We start from the raw sequence: 15,664 nt of genomic DNA on the forward strand, positions 1-15,664 counted from the left end.
TTTCCCCTTCTTCCCTCTCTAACCTCTGCTGCCTGTCGCTCTTCCCTCTCCTGTCGTTCTCTCTCAGCTGCCCTTACGGTTTAACGATAACCTGGTCCTGAGGCAGCTGCGTTACACAGGTATGCTGGAGACTGTGCGCATTCGGCAGTCGGGCTACAACATCAAGTACAGTTTTAAGGTAACATACACACACTTACACCTTGTAGATGCTCTTTAAACATCTTATACCAGATTTGCCTAACTATCTTTTATATTATTTTATATTTAAAACTGTAAATAACAAAGGAAGAAACAGACAAGAAGTGGAAGATAAACAAATACATCACCACCACCTGCTCTCAAAAACCATGTTCGGTGGCAGAGAAAACTTACAAGTAGCCCCTTTAAGTAAGACTTTGATTGCTTTAACTTGTACTGGAGTATTATTAAAATGGTGTACTGCTCTGTCTACTTTTACTCACGTATTTTGTCCACCACTGGTGGCAGTCCATACATTGTGAATTACATTAAATTATGAAAAGAATGGTGATGACTCTGAAGATATCTGGACTTTTTTCTGGGTCAAGCTTTAAAAATATTCGGAACTCCAGCTCCCATACTAAATGAATAGCATCTTTTCATTAGACCCTCTATGCCTAGTAAATACCTACATGTTTGACTCCACACATTTGACTCCACAATACCATTTTACAACTCAGCTTTTCGTTAAAAGATTATTGTCTCCAGCCCCAGCCGGAGAATTATTTGTTCACACATGTCAGAGCTCCTCCAGAGCCACAGAAGACATTATAAATCAGTTTTCACAGGCTGAGTAGTGCTAACCATGACTAGTGACTTTTATGTGTATAATTGGTGGAGTTTCCCTTTAGACGGTGTTTGTTTCCTGATAGTTATAACAGACCTACTTGATCCACTTTTTTTTTGCCAGGCAAGATGCTTTCCAGGAAGCAAACACTCAGTAAGCCAAATGGTGAAAGGAGTTAAGCAGCAGATCACATTAACATGTTCCCTCTGTGAAGGCGTATGCAGGCCAGAACACAGATGCACTGATCAGTCTCAGTGCTCACGTCCCAAAACTTCAACACTCAGGTTTCCATGTGCTCCAAGTGCCAGTGAAGTAAATTTTATGTCCAGGAGACATGTCGCTGATGATGTTTGAGCCGGAATTCACTGTGTTCTGTGTCAGGAGGGAGCTATGAGGGATGTGAGGTGGCAGCCATCTTAACCACACTGGCTCTCACAAGAATGATGTCAACCCTGTGAGAAATACTGTATGACTAATAAAGCAGATCATGTTAAGTGCTGATTGGAAAGGAGTCTTTGGACAGTAAATGTGGGCTCCCTCCCACTCCAGTTTTTTCTTACAATCAGTTTCCATTTAGTGGTTTTAAATGTTCATTCTTGCCAGTCTTGTGATGTCAAGGTTTTGGGAAAAGGTTAAGTCACTGTGCTGGTTTGTTGTGGAGTAACTTCACCAAATCCTAACTTATTTTTCCACGTAAACATCTATAGTAACTGTGCAGATAGTTCAGGTTTTATTAGCTGGGGTTCTGAGATCTTCACTGCTAAGACTCCTGCTGCCTCCCAGATAAAGTCAGCGTAATGGAATTTTATTTATGGCGCCTAATGCATTGAAAATGAGCCATTTCTGAGTCATTGACTCCATCCAGAAACAGTGTCCCAGTTATTGAGGCTAATCCACAGACCTTGCTGTGGACAGTTCAGCTATTTTTCAATTTGACTAGAAATTTGCAGCTGTGGAAAGTAACTACACACATTTACCGAAGTATTGCACTTAATTTACAACAACAACAAAATAGACATCAGTCACAGAGGCCATTATTCTTAGTATTTTTATTTGACGTTTTTACTTTTATGCTCTTACTGACCTAGGATTTTGAATACTCAATGTTTACTTGAAATGAATTATTTTCAGATTATTGTATTGAGTACTTCTTCCACCACTGGAAAATAGTTACCACCAGCATTTGCAAACAAATATAAAAATGACACTACAGTGTATATTTTGTTATTTTTGTGGACTGGCCTTTTAGTGTAAAATCTGCATGTCAAAGAGCAGAGCTTATAAAACTGTGACTGTTTTGATGAGCTCACTCTAATAATTTTAGCATTAGACATCGTCATTTACCACAAATTCCTACAAACATATTTAGTGCTGCGGTCAGCACTAATGAGAAATATCTTGGGCACAGTATCACTTTGGAGGACTCCGCTGTTTCCCAACTCTTCAGAACAGAGCCTCTCCATTGTCCTTGGGTCTCTGAAACACTCCCCATGCTTGTAATTGTATAAACACAGCATCTGTTTCCCTATCCACCCCCTACAGCCCAGGGTGCAGAGCGTATTGAGTTCAAACAATGGGCCTCAGTTTGAAGAGTGGGAGTTGAGCATATTTATGCCATGATGTTTGAACCCCTGCAAATGTGGACAGCATGGACTTTTACCTGAAACCACATGTGCCTTGACAGTTTTTTTTTCCTGCTCAACGATGCTACAAGAGGCTGCTTGAGTATCTGGTGCTGGTCAAGAGTTATATGTCAAATTCAGGGCCAGCATGTGTACAACGGATAAATCCTGTGTTGGAATCAGTTTTAGAAAAACTGATGGCTTTAACAGATTCACTGACATAAACCATTTGTCAGACACATTAGTGTACAGAAATCTTCTGCTCATGACACAAACATAAAATTCAGAACAGACTCTGTCTGGCAATAAACACATTTAATATATTTAATTATATTATTAATTTTAATTAAACACTATTCTTTGTTCTCTTGATAGGATTTTGTTCATCACTTCCGTGTGCTACTCCCAGAGGGCACCAGTGCCACCAGAGAGGGCATCCAGCAGTGTCTGGACCAACTAAACCTGGAGCCAGATGGGTACCAAGTGGGAAAGACAATGGTATTTACCCTGCCCTCTCCTGCCCTCTGTGCTGTTCTTTTTAATCAAATGATAAACAAATTCAGTAAAACATGACATCTGTTTTTAATATTGCACAGTATAATTAATTGATCTCCTGTACTGTACAAAAATGTCAGTAATTTGTTCAACATTAGAAATTAATGTTACGCAATCATGCTTTGTTCAGCTCTCAGAAAGTATGCTTAGATTTTGTTTATCCCAAAGCTTCCATCAATATTTAGTGACAGTTAAATTGATTAATATGACATGTAAAATATTCAATGTGATCTAGTGGTGCAGTCATTTAAATAAAAAAAAGGATGTCTGGTTCGTAATATTTTACAGTCTGAGTTTGATATGGCTTGCGTAAAGTTTTAGAATAAATACAAAGACAAAAACATATGATTTGAAAAAAAAAGTTTTACAGCTACTTCAGTGGAAACGTAAGAAGAATATCACAGTTTGGTGAGTTAAATACAGTCACAAAACATAGTCCAGATGATACAGAAAGACAAAACAGCGTTTTGGTGACTATTTAGATATAGATCTAGATATTTTTTATATCATTGTTTGCTGACATTGGGGAAAAGAAAGTGTTTTGGCTCATTATATTGCATGTTATTAAATGTTTTATATTATATTGTGTGCTGCTGCATGTTAAGGCTCGTAAGAGTCATGAAATTGTCATTCCAAGACTTAAATTGTAAATAATTTGGGGTTTTAAATTGCTAAAACTTGGTTAGTTTATTAAACTATTAAATTACACTCACTATAAATAGAGTTAGGATGGGACAGTGTTGCGGATAACCTCATATTACCTGAAAGCATCCTCTCAGCAAAGGGATGTAATGAAGACTGTGCCCCATATTTGGTGTGAGTAAGTCTACACTATGAATGAGGCATGATGGTGGGGTCCATGCCTTTGGGATGCTGTCTATATAATTAGAGGATCATACCTGGCATTCTTGTGACCATGTATCCAGCCAGGGATTTCTGAGGTTTGTGTGTGCCCTTGTGAGTAACTGTGAGTGGGCCTTTTTTTTTTTTTTTTTGAAAGAATGTGTGTATATCCCTTTGTAAGCAGCCGGACAGCCTCTGTCTTCATTAGTGTGTGTGTTGCCCTTTGCTGACTCCATCGTGGTCCCTCCCTTCAGGTGTTTTTGCGAGAGGCTGAGCGTCAGCGGCTGCAGGCCTTACTCCACGGGGAAGTTCTCAGACTCATCATCATGCTGCAGCAGCGATTCAGAGCCCGGCTGGAGAGGAAACAGTTTGTTAGGATGAGAGACGCAGCAATCTGCATCCAGGTACAGTATAGTGCTTTTCATCATCACTGCTTTTATAACCTTCTCCTTCATTTCTGTCATTTTTTTCTCAGTTGTTTTTATGGCTTATGGTTTTACAAAATCCTGTTGCCCAAATTAATGAATCCAACCAACAAGTAAATGTGCTATTGTTTTTTGTTTTGTTTTTTTGTTTCTTTTATTGAAAATGCATGATAATGTAACAATTTGTTGCATCAAGAATTACGGTATGCTGTATATGATCTTACGTACATTTTCAATATTGTGATAATAATTGGAAAGATATTGCTAATACTTCCCAGTCTTAGTACAGTTTTCTTTTAGTTGAAGTTCCTAAATTGGAAATGTATCTTAAATTTAAATTTCATCTGAAATCTGTGTGACAGTCCAACTCAAATACAGTTGAAATCATCTTGTTACTCAATGAATCATCCGGTCAAGTTGGGGTTTTTCAGTCTTGTGAAAGAAAGTTGAGATTACTGAGTAAAGACCTTTACACTTATGATGGAGTTGCTGTAGTCAGTGAACATGAAAAAATGTCAAGTATCATGAAAAAAAAAATCTCATTATCATTATCCTCTCACAGAAATGGTGGCGTTTGTACCGGTCCATAGAAGAGGAGGAGGAGGAGGAGGACTATGACCCTAATGTCCAGCAGGGGGCAGCTTTGTGTTTGCAGACACACTGGAGAGGTTATAGGGAGCGTCAGAGGTTCAGGCTGTGGAGGGAGGCTGCTCTGGTGCTACAAAGGGCATGGAGATTATGGCTCCATCGGCGGTGCACAGCAGCTCTGGTTATTCAGACAGCCTGGCGCTGTCATCGAGCCAGAGAAGCCTACTTGCGTGTGTATAACGCTGTGGTACAACTACAGGCAATTTGCAGAGGCTACCTTGCCAGGCAGAGGTAAGTCATACTGTAAAACACCAAGGACCTTATCCTGACCAGTAACACCTGTTCTTTTTTCTGTTGCTAGAAAATTCAGGTTGAAGTGAGTTAAGTTTAACAAAAGCAAGCAATTTAGTACAATCTGTTGCAATTTACAATCGCTCCGTATTCTGAAAATAGTTTCTAAGGGTAGGTGACTGCATGATTTTTGTCAAGCTGGTGAAAAAAACAGATTAATCTTTGCACACAGCTTCTGCAGTGTATTTGATCATTGTTCAGTGTGGCAACATACCAGGCTTGGTAAGAGCATGCCATGACGCAAGCAGTCCAAGCCAAAGCAGCTCTACAATCAGCTGAGCTGTTCCTGGGATCAAGAATTTTTATATCAGACTCTAACTTTGGTGCATACTTGAGCTAGTTATAACTTGTTATAAATAACTGTAGCTGTTTAAAACACATTGTGAGAACTGGAAATTGTAATCTTTTTTTTTTTTTGATTGACAGCTTCAAAAAGCTGAGAGAACAGAGACTGAGGGAGAAGAGGGTGCAGCAGGAGAAGGAGTTTCAGCTACAGAATGGCCAGGTGAGTCTCTCACCAGAAGAAGAGGAGGAGCCGCCTGAGAGGATCATGGGGTTGGACCTCAGCACGTGGGAGGATCGTTCCTATGAGCAACGAGAAAAGAGCCTCCAAATCTTAAGCAGCCATGAGGGCGCAGTCGGGGAGGAAGCAGAAGGAAGAGAACATGCTAGGACAAAAGAGAGCTCCTCTAAAGTGCTAACTGAAGCAGCAGCTTCAATCCCGACATCCACCGTGGTGGTGCGGGAGAGAGCTAGAACTTTAGACGAGCCCAGCCAGAAAACTCGGGCCAAGAGAGAGAGCCGGCGGATGAGAGAGCTAGAGCAGGCCAAGTTTAGCCTGGAGCTCCTCAAGGTCCGAGCAATCAGCGGCGGAGCCTCATCCCCATCTGAGGAGCGCCGTTGGTCTGTTGAGCTGGTGCCCCCTGCAACCCCGCCTCTTCCTTCACCACAGGGCACGCCGGACAGCCAGAGCTCAAAAGGCAGCTTTGAGCTTCTCAGTATGGATGAAGAGCCACCCAAGGCTACAGAAGAACTGACAGACATTGATGATTCCTGCTCACCTCCTCCTCCAGTAGCTCCTGAACCCAGTGTAGAGGTTGTTTCCACAAGCCCAAAGCCAGATGAACCACATAGTGCAGGGGTTTCTAATGCTGTTGCCCATGTAGGCAGCCAGGACCAGACCAAAATGGATCTCGCGGCCCCCTCTGCCCCCACACATCCGCCCAGAATTGACAGCTACCTCCCTACCTTTTACGTCCCTGCTAGTGAGGGCAGCACAGTCGTCTCCCATCGTCCTGCTGAAGAGCCTCAACAGAGCAAAGAGGCAGCCGTCTCCACAACCACCTCCACTGTCACCAAGCCTCTCAAAGAACGACGAGAGTCAACACGTCGACCAGTGGTGGTGGTCATCAGTATGCAAAAAGAAACACCACTAAGCGAGGAGCTGAGTGATATTGTCCGTCCCCCTGTGGAGGTTCGAGATTCTGCAGCCCAGACAGGGGAGTTGACACCATCACCGCAAAAGCCAGGCCCAGCAACTGTGCCTCAAGGTCCCGTCCCCGTTTCTACCTCTGTCCCTCAGGCTGACCAGGCTGTCATTGAGAAACTTGTGCGACTGAACGAGGAGAAAGAGGAGAGGCAGCGTAATCAGCAACAGCAGAACGAAAAGGAGATGATGGAGCAGATAAGACAACAGAAAGAAGTGCTGGAGCGGCAGCGCCTTTTCTTCGCCCAGTATGAGAGAGACATGTTTGAGAAACAAAGAGGAGAGGCTCTACACAGGATACAGCAGAGTCGACAGGGCGGGCAAGACATTGGCACAACTGCAACCTCCGGCAAGCCCCTTAGACCCAGTTCCCTGCTGATTGAGAGAACAGCAGGGCTAGTTCCTCATGTCAGAACACAGTCAGACTCCACCGCTCCATCAGTGCACTCTCCCCCGGGTGTAGACATCCAAGGCAGCACCCCTCACCCCCAGCTGCCTCCTCCACCTGCTGCGCCTCCCAAAGAAAAACGCATGGAGAGCAGGCATGTTGCTGAGGGCTGGGCACCCAAACTCACGCTGGAGTCCAGAGATGGAGGAGGAACCAGAGTAACAATAACGGCTGTTAAGAAGCCACCAAGTAATCAAGGCACCACAGTTAGTATGACGGATAAAGGCAACATATTCTTCTCTCCAAAGGACAAAGTAACATTTACAAAGTGAGTAATGAATACTTACAATGCTAGTTTTTTGGGTTAGAACAAAAATCTAAAGTACCAATTGAACTGTTGTAGGCACTACCTCACACTATGGATTAGATGCAGGGAGATGAATTAGCTAAAAGTAACATAGATTACAACAGTTTTCATTGCGAGTAGCGAATTTTTCTGAAACTATACTGTTAGACCAACTTAAAAGATGCAATAGTCACGTAAACATTCTTATCATCAGGGCTTTAATTGTGTATTCAACGAAAATTTCATTGACTCACTCTTAGTGTGTTTTCCATGAGGGTGTGTGCATTAAGCGCAAAATGACTGTTCTGAAGAATTTAATGTGAGTGCGTTTGATCTAATTCGAAAAGTTTCATTGGTCCACTGTGACCTGTTCGGTAATTTCATTGGTCTGATGTGACAAGGCTAAATGTTTTGCCGGCATGAAGTTCATCAGCCCGTAAAAATCTATAAATTAGCCGCATCATTGTTTAAGCCGCAAGGTTCAAAGCATGTGAAAAAAGTAGCGGCTTATAATCAGAAAATTATGGTATTTGAATTCATTAAATTAATAACCATGACTCTTTATATTCATGTTGTCCTCTTTTTGACCATCAGGTTTGACAGTGATGCTGCTGTCACTGAAGAAACACCTGTGTCCGTTTCAAGAGAATCACCCACACCCGTCCCCAAGCCTTCTAAAGGAACAAAAGCACGAGATGTAAGTAATTTCTGTCCTTGTTTTCTTTTTCAGAAAACAGATACAGAGCATGTGTTTGCAATTTTGCAGGAGTGCCTTTTTGTTTTCTGAATGAATTAATGAATCTTGGCTCCCAATCTTACACTGAAACCGACACAGCTGACCTACAAGAAGAACAAAGTGCATTGAAGCTCTTCAGCAGATTAAAGCACCTTTTAAACATGCTGTTATCACTTCTGGTAAACTCCAGGTTGGCAGAGCGGGCCAAAAAAAGAAAGCCAGAATGGCACGGACCCGCTCCGACTTCCTCACCCGCGCCCCCATCCTCTCACATGGGGGCGATTCAGACGAGGATGATTATGACGCCAACAGCCCCCTCAGCCCCCGTCATTACACCCTACCCCTCTCCAAACAGAGCTCCACGGAGGCAGGCTTGCGGGAGTCCTGTTTCAGTGACTCAGACATGGTAACGGGCGCAATCCAAGCCAACAGTGGCCCTCTCTACATTCTGCAGCGTGTCTTCTCTTAGACATTTCTAACCCAATTCAGCAGAGAGAGCGTAGATCTGCATCACACTTCTGACTCAAACTGAGCTCCAACAAACCTTGTGTTTTCTAAAACTGTACAATAACATTTCATGAGGGTGGAAGACATTTCAAAAGTATTTCAAGACAGGTATTTATTTCCAAGGCATAATTAAATACCTGCTAAACATTGTCATGTTGTGTAATAAAACATAAACACTTTCTCACCAATAGAGGGATGAATGTGCAGTGATTTTCTGTATGATACAGATTTTAATATAAATTTTTAAAGGTTTGAACCCAAGGCTGTCAAACAACCAGAAATCCAATACTTTATTGGTTTTACAACCCCTCTAGAAATTATTATTAACAATGAATATTGATTTGACATCATGACGGATGCAGTTTTTGAAATGTGTTCTTCCTTAAAACATTAAATCTTTAACATAGTTGCTTTTCTAACATGGTTTGGCTTCTCTTTCTCTCACAGCTGTTATTCCCTCCTGGTTCTTTAACAATATTTGCATGTCACTTTGTTATATTTCCTCTCTCATCACATAGCACTAAAGACTAGTAGGACCTGGAGAATATTTCAAAAAGGGTCATCATTCACTCTTGGCTTTCTTTATCACCTAAACTCCTGTCTTTGACTGGTTCTTCTCCTGGGAAAAATGTTTCTCCATATTTTGTAATCTTTCTCAGTAATGAACTGTTTGTCTTTAAGAATGAATTTTCCATAAGTATCATTTGTTGTGCTATTGCTTTGTGATATCATGATCTCTTTAAGTAGCATTTACACTTTTACTGATGCATAGAAGAAGTTTGAGCTCTGGTAAATGTATATTGTAGGTGAAGCAGCTCCACTGATATGATGCTGCCACCTATTGGCTTGGACTTGTTCTCAGTTCATAATATACAAGACAACATGGAAATACATAATAGGGAGGCTTTTCTTCAATTTTGCTTTTATTGCTATGTTATTCCACCTGATGTTGTTTCAGCCTGCAAGCTCCGAGGAACAGAAGAAGATGCACAAAGCCATGTCATCAGGAGATCTGGGAAAAGTGGACTCAATGCGCAAGAATTCACAAGATGGAAGGTTTGTTCGTCTTAGCGTTGCTGACATTCAGAGGTTTACCTAAACATTTTTTCTTACTGTTTTAGTTTTAATAGGTGTTGTTAAAGACACAGTTAAAGTTATTTACACTTTGATCACATGTTTATTTTTATCAATGTATGTAATTTTGAACAGGGTGCGCAGGATGCGTTTCTGGGGTAAGACCAAGTACGGGGATAAGAAGACATCGAGAGAAAAGCTGATCTGCGGGGCTGATTCCCTGGATGGAGACTATGGAGACACTGGGCCATTGCTGGGAGAGGGTGAGTTACAATTAAACAAATACATCAATTTCAAGAGTTTTCATGGAAACAAAAATAACACAATAAGAGTAATTGGATGCTGAAATACAGATTTTTATATTTGAATGCACCTGAAATTCATTTGAGTCTGTGTTTTTAATTTGTGAATCAAGTTTCACTGACTGCAGTTCTCTTCCACACACCAGGTCAGGAAAACATGTCACCCCCCTGCAGTCCTGATCTAACGCTGGATCGAGGGTTCAGAGACTTGAAGGAGAACAAGGAACCATCTCCCAAGGTGAAGCGGAGGCGCAGTGTTAAGATCAGCAGCGTGGCCCTGGAACCTGGCCAGTGGCAAAACGACGCGCTGCAGATCCTCACCTGCACCAACGACTACAGGAGCATGAACGACTTCCTTATGAAGAAGGTGGGACCAGACATGCCCTTTTTATTCTCTTGATACTTAGGGGTAAAGACCAATGAATATATGTCTTACGTCAGCATCTAAATTTAACTCCAGATGAACACAATAAACTTTTGAACTTGAGTGTTGAGTTTTTACTAATCTTTGTCGAGCTTCAGGTGGTCCATATTCATGCTAAGACGACTGTGGTGTCATATTTCAGATCAACGACTTGGACACAGAGGACAGTAAGAAGGACACCATGGTGGATGTTGTGTTTAAAAAGGCTTTGAAAGAATTCCGTCTAAACATCTTCAACTCCTACTCCACTGCACTGGCTGTAAGTACCATCACCACTGTTTACATGATCTATATTGACTGAAATTTTTTCTTTCAAATTATAGCCACCATCTATAAATATTAGCGATAAAGTGATAAGAAGTGCAAATTTTTTATCAAATCACAGTACTTTTTACATGATAGCAGATAATGTAGCGGTTTATCTTCCTCCCTAGATGGATGACGGTAAGAGTATCCGCTACAAAGACCTCTACGCTCTGTTTGAGCACATCCTGGAGAAGACCATGCGACAGGAGCAGAGGGACTGGAGTGAGTCTCCTGTCAAGGTGTGGGTCAACACCTTTAAAGTTTTCCTGGATGAGTTCATGACTGAGTACAAACCTCTGGACAGCACACTCAGCAAGGTAAAGACACATTAATAGTCTCCTGACAGCCCAGGTAATTAGACACAGTTATGCATTTTGAATGATATCCAGACTGTTTAAACGGGTTTTATACTCATTTGAATTAATTTGGGGTAACGTACATACATGTGTATTAATAGTTGTGGATGAAATTGGATGTGTAAAAAGTTTTATTTAAGCTTACTTGAGTCTCTGAGAGTGTTATTTTATCTATGGTATACATCATGTTAGTGTAATTGTCTAATTCTTACATATAGAGTGATTTATCTACTGAACATTAAAATTTAAGTGTTTTCTTGCCTTGTTTTGTTTTTTCTCTACAGCAGGTTCCTAAACCTGAACGCAAAAAACGGAGGAAAAAGGACACTGACATTGTGAGTACATGATCGTGATCAGAACAGAAGAAAGACAATACTTTGCTTTAACAGCCAGTCCTCTACACCTTCATTTGCTCTTTGGAGTAACAGGATATAAACACACCAGTGACCAGAAAAGAAAAGGCTATTTAAAAAAAGACAAACAGAGAAATGTGTCAAAGGAAATATGCAAGTGAACTCCAGATGAACCTGAGCTCTGCTGCTCTCTGCAGGTGGAGGAACATAATGGCCACATTTTCAAGTCCACCCAGTACAGCATCCCTACATACTGTGAATACTGCTCATCGCTCATCTGGATGATGGACCGTGCCTGTGTGTGCAAATGTGAGTGTGCATATGAAATATTACACCAGGGACTCGACAGAACCTGAGAATCTCTGAATTTCATAGATCTACTATGTATATATCTTACACTGACAGAAAGTGAAGCATCGACAGTTTTGATAATCAAGTAATTGTTATCAAGAAAAAATCCTGGTGTTCTGGTTCTAGTTTCTTAACTGTAAAGATTTGTTGTTTTTTTATATCTTTTGGTTTTGGACTGTTGATCGGATAAAACAATATATCTGACACTGTCAAATAGAAGTGATGTTGAAATTGCAATATGTGTTTACCTGTACATGCATCACAATCTCACATACAGAAGAAAACCCTGTGATGGATATTTGGGTTCATACTATAGTTCTTAAAAAAAGGTTTTTCTAGAGTTTCCTTATTTGACGTTAACAAAAGTAAAAGGAATCTCTGATTTACTTGTAAAACAGGTTTTAGTGGAAACAATGAAACAGGTTCTAGACTTTAAATTTCACCTAATGGAGTTTTGGTAGTGAGATATGCAAGGAACTGAAATGTCCTTAAAATTGATGTCAGTGAGTGTAGGAACTGTAACACTCACTCGCTCACTCATGCAGCCCACATTGTTCTTATGTAACCAACACCAGATTGTTAGCTATGTGATGAAATGAATTTACTGTCAGACAGTGTGCTGTAGAAGAAATTGCTTATCGTTTCAAATCTTTTTGACCCCAAATGCACACACAAACAGCCCTCACATTAACACAGACATTTACATGAACTTGTACACACACAGACACACACACACAGACACACACACACAGACACACAGTGTCTGAGGCCGAGTAGTCTGGCCTGAGAGCGAGCCCCACCCTCTCTCTCCCCCTCAGCCCTAATCAGATTGTTTTCAACTGGACTCATGGGGTCTGTGGCTCTGTGTCTCCAGAGATTTCTCCACACAGTTTGTCCTTTATTCACACAGGATGTTTTCTTCATACCAGCCAATGCTGCTTTGGTCTCTCAAGTGATAACAGTTTTTTTTTTTTCTTTTGTCCCAACTTTTGCTAAATAATGAGGAGGCACTGCCTTTCTGTTGATAATGGAAATGACCTGTTTGATTTCTCTGGCTGTGTCCATCCAGTGTGCCGGTATGCCTGCCACAGAAAGTGCTGCCAGAAGACGACCACCAAATGCAGTAAGAAGGTGAGTCGGCCATATTGTGTACCCACACAATAATGTCCCATGACGTAAATTGTATTACTGTGGGTTTATGTACAGCAGCCAGTGCTATTTCTGTCACCTAATACACTGGAAGTAATAGTTCTTAAAAGTTAGTACTTAGCAGGCTGACATTTGTGTGTGTGGTGGGGCATTGCCAAGTTTTGTATGCATTTTAAAAAATTTCTTTTTATTGCTGCACATATGTTTCTGCATGAATAAATACACAAATGCTTACGTGTTAATCCGAGTATATCATGTCTGTATCTGTGAACAGTTTGATCCAGAGCTTTCCTCCAGACAGTTTGGAGTGGAAGTTTCTCGTCTGACTAATGACGAGAGGACAGTGCCTCTGGTAGTGGAGAAGCTTATCAACTACATTGAGATGCATGGCCTCTACACGGAAGGAATATACAGAAAATCAGGCTCCACCAACAAAATTAAGGAACTCAAGCAGGGACTCGACACAGGTAACTTTTGCCATGGCTTGTAGCTAATGGAATGGTGGTGAATGGTGTGAGCTGGATTTTGAAGCTGAGAAACATGGGCAGGAAAGGAATTACATGTGATTTTGTCTGCATTCTCCTTGTTACTGTACAGATGTGGACAACATGAATCTGGATGACTACAACATCCATGTCATCGCTAGCGTTTTCAAGCAGTGGCTGAGAGACCTGCCTAATCCTCTGATGACCTTTGAGCTGTATGAGGAGTTTATACGTGCCATGGGTGAGTGGTCAGCATCATGAATCCAACTCTGTTATGCTTTCAAGTGCTTCAAACAATTTCTTATTGCAAAGTGCAGAAGATATGTTTGTTTGCTGTAACAACAAGTGGTGATTTATCTTGTGGGGATGCCTCTCCAGGTTTGCAGGATAAAAAGGAAATGATCAGAGGCGTGTACTCAGTTATAGACCAACTAAGCAGAACTCACCTGAACACTCTGGAACGCCTCATATTTCATCTTGTCAGGTAATAAAATAATCTGTTCTTGATCTAAGAGGAGGATTAATACACAAGACTGTTGTGTTTCCTTTCTGATAGACTACTCTAATACTGACTTCATGCTTTTAGGATCGCCTTGCAAGAGGAGACAAACCGTATGTCAGCTAATGCCTTGGCTATAGTTTTTGCTCCCTGTATCCTGCGCTGTCCTGACACCATTGATCCACTGCAGAGTGTCCAGGACATCAGCAAGACGACTGCGTAAGAATATTTTATTTTTTAAAACATTTTTGAGAAGAGGGGGATGATGAGTGGCAAGCAAACATGTTTACTGTCATTGTAGCAGAACAGCCTGGTGTCAGTCTAGTTAATCAACATAAATTCTATCATCATCCATTCAGTACAATAATGTGTAATTTGGCTCGCTTTGCTGCACATTTCCATAACAATGATGGATAAAATGAATGGGATGGGTGCATGAATTTGTTTTCTGTTTCCAAAGGGATTCCTGACAGAAAAAAAATGAGGGAATATATGAGGCACATACTGCATACAGATATAAAATATTTTTTACTTTACTTTTTTATCTCCATAGGTGTGTAGAACTTATCATTTGTGAACAGATGAATAAGTACAAAGTACGACTAAAGGACATCAACACCCTGGAGTTTGCTGAAAATAAGGCCAAGTGCAGACTGACCCTCATTCGACGGTCGATGGTAAGATCAAATAGTATGACCGACTAATCCCACTGTTATCAGAATCACATATTTACAGTGACTCATTGTTAAATCTACCTGAGCCAACTCCTTCAGTTCCATATCTTCCCTGATTTCCTCCTTTCTAAGCAGTTTTTCTCCTCTCCAGATTCTCCTTCCTAACCTGTCCCTTCTTTTACCCAGAGACCCGTACTAATAGCTGTTAGATTTATGAGCATAGCACGCACTATGGTATGTATACACACACCATGGATTACATCCCCAAACCATCATCCATTGGTGATGTTGTTGTGGTACTGATCACTGTACAGTCTTATTTCTTCAAATATTAACATCTGTCTTCTTCATCCCTAAAGCATGAGTCATCATTTTACTTTGTCCTTAATTACATTCCTTGCGTAATTGCGTTTCCTTTAGTTTGATTTCTTATTTTATCAGACTGTTATTCCTTATCTGTCTTTTGTGGATGAAAGTAAAGACATTATGCAATCATGCAGCTGCTTCCAGTTAGATTCACATTATGTATGTGTAGTATGGAACATGCAAAGTGAATATTTTCAGCATATTCTATGACTTAAAATCTAGTTTTAAACTTTTATAGATTTTAAGCAAATTCTGCCCAAAGAGCTTACATCTGTGTCTCACTATCATAAGGAATCCAGAACAGGAAATTGGAAATTGTGATGCTATTTTTATCACTGCCGTCTCTGGATAAAATGTGACAGCATTATCAAAACTTGTTTTCTCATTAGCCCGTAGAGGAACATCACTGGGCATTTCCTTAGAGAATATAATGACAGGGATATTGTTACTGCTTCTCTTCTAAGAACTAAGAAACTCAGTTAGAAGAGGATAAATTTAGGCAGAGAATCAGTCGCTAGAATTGACAGACTGAGACACTAGACTGCGGTTTTAAAACTCCTGGAATCACTGATTCCTATTCCTTTTGCCTTTCACTTATTCTCTAAGCAACCAAATGCAGCTAAAAAGGTAAAGTTTGTGTATCATTGTGTTGTACCCATCTCTGAGTTTGTTC

General features: G+C 40.9%; 1 protein-coding gene across 8 annotated transcripts in view; it reads left to right on the forward strand.

Annotated features, from left to right (window-relative positions):
- Positions 1–15,664, forward strand: part of myo9aa (myosin IXAa) — a 97,466-nt gene that overhangs the window by 79,393 nt on the left and 2,409 nt on the right. For 4 of the 8 annotated variants that reach the window (XM_018683465.2, XM_018683464.2, XM_018683469.2 and 1 more), the window contains 22 exons: positions 68–178; positions 2,803–2,925; positions 4,080–4,229; positions 4,813–5,129; positions 5,616–7,391; positions 8,004–8,106; positions 8,336–8,551; positions 9,611–9,708; positions 9,862–9,989; positions 10,175–10,395; positions 10,595–10,711; positions 10,887–11,075; positions 11,399–11,449; positions 11,665–11,776; positions 12,888–12,949; positions 13,242–13,434; positions 13,565–13,693; positions 13,831–13,936; positions 14,039–14,170; positions 14,505–14,628; positions 14,812–14,859; positions 15,598–15,618. In XM_018683465.2, the coding sequence (XP_018538981.1) occupies positions 68–178; positions 2,803–2,925; positions 4,080–4,229; positions 4,813–5,129; positions 5,616–7,391; positions 8,004–8,106; positions 8,336–8,551; positions 9,611–9,708; positions 9,862–9,989; positions 10,175–10,395; positions 10,595–10,711; positions 10,887–11,075; positions 11,399–11,449; positions 11,665–11,776; positions 12,888–12,949; positions 13,242–13,434; positions 13,565–13,693; positions 13,831–13,936; positions 14,039–14,170; positions 14,505–14,628; positions 14,812–14,859; positions 15,598–15,618 (4,527 nt within the window). The remainder of the gene's footprint in view (positions 1–67; positions 179–2,802; positions 2,926–4,079; positions 4,230–4,812; positions 5,130–5,615; positions 7,392–8,003; positions 8,107–8,335; positions 8,552–9,610; positions 9,709–9,861; positions 9,990–10,174; positions 10,396–10,594; positions 10,712–10,886; positions 11,076–11,398; positions 11,450–11,664; positions 11,777–12,887; positions 12,950–13,241; positions 13,435–13,564; positions 13,694–13,830; positions 13,937–14,038; positions 14,171–14,504; positions 14,629–14,811; positions 14,860–15,597; positions 15,619–15,664) is intronic. The other 4 variants (XM_051075054.1, XM_018683470.2, XM_051075061.1 and 1 more) reach the window with 4 other exon arrangements.

Source organism: Lates calcarifer, linkage group LG2, assembly GCF_001640805.2.
Source record: "Lates calcarifer isolate ASB-BC8 linkage group LG2, TLL_Latcal_v3, whole genome shotgun sequence".
Lineage (NCBI taxonomy): Eukaryota > Metazoa > Chordata > Actinopteri > Centropomidae > Lates > Lates calcarifer.